At 30.5% G+C, this 7437-nt stretch overlaps 1 protein-coding gene across 2 annotated transcripts; it reads left to right on the forward strand.

Annotated features, from left to right (window-relative positions):
- Nucleotides 1-3186: 3186 nt before the first annotated feature.
- Nucleotides 3187-6411, forward strand: LOC11444715 (N6-mAMP deaminase). 2 transcript variants are annotated; one of them, XM_003610355.4, is made up of 11 exons: nucleotides 3187-3346; nucleotides 3426-3496; nucleotides 4050-4141; nucleotides 4230-4289; nucleotides 4376-4621; nucleotides 4702-4778; nucleotides 4871-4940; nucleotides 5019-5132; nucleotides 5445-5511; nucleotides 5881-5985; nucleotides 6073-6411. In XM_003610355.4, exons 1-11 carry the CDS (start codon nucleotides 3237-3239, stop codon nucleotides 6189-6191), a joined length of 1131 nt encoding a protein of 376 aa, XP_003610403.1. In that variant the 5' UTR covers nucleotides 3187-3236; the 3' UTR covers nucleotides 6192-6411. The 2 variants fall into 2 exon arrangements, with proteins under 2 accessions (XP_003610403.1, XP_003610404.2); XM_003610356.4 differs by having other exon boundaries at nucleotides 3214-3496.
- The last annotated feature ends 1026 nt before the right edge of the window (nucleotides 6412-7437 follow it).

Raw genomic sequence — 7437 nt, forward strand, 5'->3', positions numbered from 1 at the left:
GCGCGAAATTACAAGGACCATTTACATATTTAAGCCTAAATAAATGGTTAATCAATCAACAGCAAAGAAGAAGATAGTAGTAAATTTAATTTAGTTTTTTATAGGCATTTTTACGCGACGAGTAGAAGGTATTGTTACGAGTAGAGAATTAATTATTGTTATTGTGCAAAATGGTACATGATAAAAGAAACTCATACAGATTAAAGGGTTCCTAGTCGGTTTGATTCGACTTTGGAACAAAAATTTCAAATAAAAAAATAGTTTATTTTGGGTAAAATTGTTAATCATAATAGCAATCTTATCTCATGAAACATGAGCCAGTCCAAATTGATAAAAAAAAAGTTATTTTGGTTTCGATTGAATTGGTATATTTAAAACTTCAATAGAATTATGTAAAAAGTTAACTTTTTTTTTAAACACAATATATTTATTATACTATTAGAATAAGTACATAAGTATCATATATGTTTAACTCAATAGAGACATTACATAATATATGTACTCTACTTATTCATTTTATCAGATGATAATTAAATTACTTGAAAAAAAATCCATAAGTTGCAATGAGAAAAATAATATATAATGATTAAAAAATAAATGATTGCAATAGTAACATATTGTGAAGTAATATAAATATTATAATAATATAATTGTTTGGCTAGCTTCTGAGATAATATAGGTGCAAAAGGATAATCAATACACAAGATCACTTAGATTAAATGTTAAAAATCTCTTCCAATTTAATAAAAGGTTATATAAGTCTAGGAATTCAATTGTGCCAAATCATTTGAAAGATGATTTTATCATCTATTGCAATTCTATTTAGCTTGAAGGATCGATCGTTGCAGTTGCACGTAAAAGATATCCTTTTAAAAAATACATGAAATCAATATTCAAACTTTAAACCTTAGTTCAACTCGATTTAGACCAAGATATAAATCACTAACCCACTTAATTTAAAATCTTCAAATTTATCAGGTTATTCATTTTATTCTTATACCCAAACTAAATAAAGGATAGTCTATTATCCAAACATGCATAATAAAATAAGTAACTTTATCTTAAAATTTATACATTTTATATTAAAAACATAATTTTGTAATAAATTATTGTTATTTAAAAAAAATATATCATTTTCTTGAACCTTTTTTTTATTTTTATTTTTTTATCATTTTTAGTTATCTTAGACAAATCCATAAATAAATACTCATAAAAAACCATTTCTGAACCTACTTTGACCAAAGCCCTGCATTGAAAAGCAGTCGTGATGATGATGTCCATAAATTGTTTTATTGATTACAACCTGCAGTTTCAACCAATCCCTCAATTCCCACCTGTCCCACAGAGTTATTGTTAAAAGTTAGAAGTAAATAAAAGTGGCCCGCTTGTTATTTTGGAGCTCTATTATTTTCATGTTGCCTCCTTCTTGTTTGTTGTTTCCAATAGGAGGAGATAACCGGGGCACGTTCGTTACTTACACCTCAATTCATTGCATGTATGTATAAAGCTCAATATCATGAAATCTTTTAAAAAAGTTGTTCGAATTTGCAGTTATATTAAACACTTTAGGGTGTTTTTGATTATTAGAAAGAGAAAGAGTAATACAATGTAAAACGGGGGAGAGCAAGTGCGAAAAATGGAATTTTTTATATGTTTATTTGGTACAAGGAAAAAGAAAAGAAATAAAAGCGAAAAATCTCCATTTTATATTATAAAAATAAAAGAAAGAAAAGCAAAATAAATATGTTATTACCTCTTTAAATAGAATATGATAAAGGATGTGTTGCCCTAGTTCTTACGACCTATTGATTTGACTTAAAAGACACTACCAAAAAAAATATATTTTATGTGTAATTTTGGATGTCCCTTTATCTAAAGTAAGTTAATTTATTCAAAAACATTTTGATTAGATGACACATTTTAATTAGATGACACAAGACTTTTATATATTAACTAAGATTCTATTTCGAAATCAATTTTGGATATGTAAGAACATTAAAACTTATGGAGAGAGTTAATTTTTTATTTGAGTCTTACAAAATTTGAAAGATTAGTCTCCGCAGTTGCGTGCAGATGATATCAATTTTACACCAAACAAAAAAGGTTAATAGAGTGCACAAAATTTATAAAATTGCTAAGAGATTGCTTTCTAACATGAGTGAATTTTTTAATCTCCACGAGGTTAGCTCAGTTGGTAGGAATATTGCATATTATATGCAGGGGTCGGGGTTCGAACCCCGGACACTTCACTTCTCCACAATTAAATTGTGTGAGCTCTAGCCACTAGACTACTTGACCAAAAAAAATCTCATTTTTTTTAACGATCAATCTCATCGTTAAATAGAAAAAATTTGAGATGCATTTTTAATATAAAAATAAGAATAAAATAGTTCAATTGTGAGATTGATAACACGTGAGAAATATGAAAGAAAAAATTGAGAGAATTCATAAATGATAAATCGATATAATAATGGGGTCGAAAAAGTTTTTTTTTTTTAGGGAATGGGGTTGAAAAAGTTATTATTAATAGCAATAAATATTATATATAGGAATAAAAAATGAAGGGAAACTCCTTGAGGATCACAAATCCAAACTGATGGACACCAGTTAATGAATCAATTGTTTATAAATAATGGTCATCCGAACTAAACCGAACATCTGTTTGCTAAACTCAAAATAATCGAATCAAAATTGAATTGTTTGCCTTTTAAACCGAATTGAACTATTCTAAACTGTACAAATTTTTTATTATTGATACCGTTAAAAAAAAAGAAAAAATAGAATTTTAGAATTTTTAAAACCGAACTGAATTGTTTTGAACCTGTTTCAAATTAAATTGAACCAAACCGAACTGTTTTAGTTCAGTTTCAAATTTTTTGGTTTTTTTTCCATCCTTGATAAAAGGCTAAATTACCTTTTTGGTCCTCTAACTATTTAATTGGTATCAGATTGATCCTCTAACTAAAAATTGATTTATTTCGATCCTCTAAGTTTCTCACTGTTACTACATTTATCCTTTCTGTTAGTTTTATTAAAATAAACGTTAGAGGATCGAAATAAATCAATTTTTAATTAGAGGATTAATCCGATACCAATTAAATAGTTAGAGGACAAAAAGATAATTAAGCTTTGATAAAATTATTGTATTTAGAAGCATAGAAAAAGTTGCATGTTCAACTTTGTAAAAATTAAAAACTATTTTAACTTTCATGACCTTGTGTGGTTGATGATGAGTGATGACCAAGATACAAGACGCAAGAAAGAGTGAGATGGAGTGGTGTATGTCAATTCCAAAGGTAGAATTGCATGCTCACCTCAATGGATCCATCAGAGACTCCACACTTCTGTATGTTTCAACTCTTTTGCTTTTTCGACCCTGTTTTCCAACACTCTCAATTTTACTTTTTTCTTTTTCTTTTTCCCAGCGAACTTGCTAAAGGTTTGGGTGACAAGGGTCTCATTGATTTCTCCCTAGTCGAGCATGTTATCCTCAAAAGTATGTATTTCCTTTCCATCACAACTCTTTTACCGTTTCTTTAACTTTATTCGAAGGTGTTGAATTTGTTGGACATGATTCTTTTCCGCTCTTAATACACACTTTCTGGATTTTGAAAGACCTTAATCCTCTCTTGCTGTTCATTTGTTTCCTTAATTAATTCACTCTTAAATTAAAGAGTAAGTAGTCATTTTGAATTTTGAATTTGTGAATAGTTGTTGTTATAGTCTATGAATGTATCAAAACTACAACGTCGTACATGAATGTGTGTTTTGTTGGTTAGTTTGGTCTATATGAGCTTACTAACAAAAGACACATTCAACCATGTTTTTGCATTTTCGATACATTTAGGGGAGTAACACCACTTCACACAATTAGGGACCAACATCTCTGTTTACTCCAAATTAAATGGCCTGTTTTTTCCAGCATTGATTAGAGAGAAATTAGATAGCCCATGTAGTTAAGGTGTTGACTCATCCAAGTTGCTGATTGCAACTGATGGAAAAATACTCGATTGCTTTTGTTAAGGCTTATTATGGGTTTGTAAATACAGATGATCGTTCATTATCTGAGGTATTCAAGCTGTTTGACGTAATCCACATTCTTACAACTGATCATGCGACCGTTACAAGAATTACGAAAGAAGTATGTTTGCTTGATTAGTGCCTATTGTCAGTATTCTATTGATCCAAATTTATTGCATTTGCATTATGGTAGCAACTTCTATATGCAGGTTGTTGAAGATTTTGCATCAGAGAATGTTGTGTATGTGGAGTTGAGAACTACTCCAAAGGTAAATAAAGGATCTCAGTCGTTAATATTTTTTGTGTGCTTGTCTCCATGAATTTGTGAAGAAAATATTTTCTTAATTTCATGCAGAAAAATGAGTCCAAAGGAATGAGCAAACGCTCTTATATTGAAGCTGTACTTGAAGGTCTAAGAGCTGTCAGTTCGGTTCATCTGGGTTTTATTCCTCTCAGCGAGGAGATTAAAAACCATTCAAACCCTATACTCTCAGCCTCAGCTACAGATGATAGAAGTAATGAAAATACTAGGAAAAAAGTCTTTGTTAGGCTTCTCTTAAGCATTGACCGGAGGGAGACAACGGAAGCAGCAATGGAAACTGTGAGTGTAATACACAAATAATTTGGGCAAACTTAAGGCTGTTTATTACTTCCTTTGAATAATTTGCTTCTTTGCTGCAGGTCATGCTTGCGCTGGAAATGAGGCATTTTGGGGTTGTTGGAATTGACCTCTCTGGGAATCCAGCTGTTGGTGAATGGTATATCATTTTGACCTAGATTCCACTATAGCATTTACTTCAAATATTAGAAGTCAATGCTTGAGCTCAAAATTCCTGGTTATCATTTGCAGGGTTACATATTTGCCAGCACTAAAATTTGCTCGAGAACAAGGTCTTTATGTAACTCTTCACTGTGGAGAGGTGTTTTAGTATTTTCCTGTACCTGTTACTATTGTTGTTTCCCTGGCTGGTTTGTTTTTATAACTTAAATGTTTTTAGGTGCCTAACTCGAGGGAGATACATGATATGCTTGACTTTCTTCCTGAAAGGATTGGACATGCATGTTTCTTTGAGGAGGAACACTGGAGAAAGCTGAAATCGTCTAAAATTCCGGTTAGACTTGCAATACCTTTAGTTACATAAATGATAAATCAAAATAGTAGTGATGTATTGTGATTTGTCTGGCAACAAGAAGAAATTTTCCCTGTAAATAATCAAACAATTAAACGGTTCTGCACATTCCAAACTTTATTTTGTCAATTTTGAAGTTTTATTTGATCTGGAAAAGTGGAAGTGAAACTCAATGATGTCTCATTTCTACTGATCATCCGGTGGCTAAGTTTGAATGCTTCATATGATATTGTTTCTTTCCAATTTATTAAATGCCAAGTTACATATATTCTATATCATTTTCACAATTTTCAGGTTGAACTTTGTTTGACATCAAACATTAGGACATTGTCCGTTCCATCAATAGATGCTCATCATTTTGGTAGGTTCTTTAGTTTATATTTGTTAAATTGAAAATCACAAATATAAAATTAATAAAAGAACCTCGTTGTATTGTCAACTTCATTCGAGATTTTAGAGTAGAAATGGTTCTGTACTTTGAAGAAAAAATGTTTTCTTTTTGTTAATATATGAGAGAATTTGTGTACAAAATACCCGTTTTAACCTTTTCTGTTTACCCTCTTCAAGCTAAATTTCCTCTAAAGAGCCTCAGAGAACCAGAAAAGTACATTTTCTCATCGAGCGAAGTTAAACCCCATTCTGATATCATTCTACTCAGTTGTAGATTAGACTTTGATCAAGGAATAATGTTCAATCATCGTTTCTTAATATCATGCTTTTGTTGATGCAGTGGATTTGTATAATGCAAAACATCATGTAGTCCTGTGTACTGATGACTCTGGTGTGTTCTCCACCAGTCTCTCCAACGAATACAAAATTGCTGCTTCTTCATTTGGTAAGTTTGACTTCACTCTTGCATTCAATAGACTTTAAACTAATGTATAATAAACTTTGCTGACTACTTGTTGATTGTGATATATAGGCCTTGGAAGGAAGGAGATGTTTGAGCTATCAAAGAATGCTGTTGAATTCATATTTGCAGATAATATGGTAAAGGAGGATTTAAGAAATATTTTTAGTTTAGCAGCAAAGAATCTGTAGCTGTAGGTAGAATGCCATACATGAGGATTGTGTGGATGTGTATTTAGGTCATTCGATGTTATGATGCTTACTGGGCATACAGTAAGGGACACAACTAACTGCTGGTATGTTAGTAGACAATGAGTTAACAAGGTTGTTTGGGGCTGGTGGTACTAAAGAATAGATTGAAATTGGTTATTGATTGAAAATTATCTTTTATAAATCAGGCATTTAAGTGATTGTTCTAGGAGGTTAATTCAGTGGCTAGTGAAATTGGAATGGTCAAGTCAAGTCATTAGGCATTAGATATGCGTTGATAAAGTGGCTGCTTATGCTATTAGCCAATTTTATATTTGACCACTTGAGATGGGGGGCTATGAATTAGTCCATATTAATAATATTATTATGCCCATGCAATACGGCAAAAGACCTTATTCAAAAAATACAGCAAAAGACTTTTTTTCCTGGGGCTGGAAGGTTGGAATTAAGTAGGCCAAAGCATGGATGCCTAGGTACAGAATTTCCATGTCTGTTAAGTTGTTTTCTTTTTTGACAGATATGTAAAGTTCTTGGTCTTTAATCACCACATCTTACTATCTTAGGAATAGTCTATTTGCTATCCGTATATGAATTTGCCATGAAAATATGTAAAGATAAATAGAGTACAACAAAATATTAGAGTACACAATTCAATGTGGTTAAAATCCTTTAACAAGTCTTGAGTTTAATTTTATGGTCTCACTAACACTCTTTAAAGATTACAAATAAAAAATTATTATTAAAAAATAAAGTATTTTGATTTTCAATGCAAACTTAGCGTTTAAAGTTCTCAAAGAGCATCCAAAAGATAGTCATTAAAGATTCCTTACTTTAGAATGCAAAAGATCTCAAATAAAATCAAATAGAAAAAGTTTAATTAAGGAAAAGTTAAACTTATCAAATCCAATATAAAATCCAGTCGGCCATCGATTAATCTTTTAAAAGTACATAAAAAAATTGGTTACATGGGTGCTTCTGGTAAGTTGGAATTAAGTGGAAACATCAGCCAACAAAATGACATTTATTAATTAAAAATGTATATGCAAATATATGTATATTATATATTATTAGCGTATAATGAGCATAAGAATCAATCTGTGTTTAATTTTTTTTTGGTACAAATCTGATTTTAATTTTTTTTTTCATAAGAAAACTTATCTTAATCAATGACTTCTACTATAAAAATTTATTAGATGAGTTTAATTCATATACACTATTAACAAATTAC

The sequence above is a fragment of the Medicago truncatula genome, chromosome 4, assembly GCF_003473485.1.
Source record: "Medicago truncatula cultivar Jemalong A17 chromosome 4, MtrunA17r5.0-ANR, whole genome shotgun sequence".
NCBI lineage: Eukaryota > Viridiplantae > Streptophyta > Magnoliopsida > Fabales > Fabaceae > Medicago > Medicago truncatula.

What these genes read in the sequence shown, in the direction of transcription:
- LOC11444715 (XM_003610356.4), top strand. Translation starts at nt 3,307, where the DNA reads ATGCTCACCTCAATGGATCCATCAGAGACTCCACACTTCTGTATGTTT. An exon ending in CGGAAGCAGCAATGGAAACT is followed by an intron (nt 4,622 to 4,701) that starts GTGAGTGTAATA and finishes TCTTTGCTGCAG; the next exon opens with GTCATGCTTGCGCTGGAAAT. An exon ending in AATAGATGCTCATCATTTTG is followed by an intron (nt 5,512 to 5,880) that starts GTAGGTTCTTTA and finishes TTGTTGATGCAG; the next exon opens with TGGATTTGTATAATGCAAAA.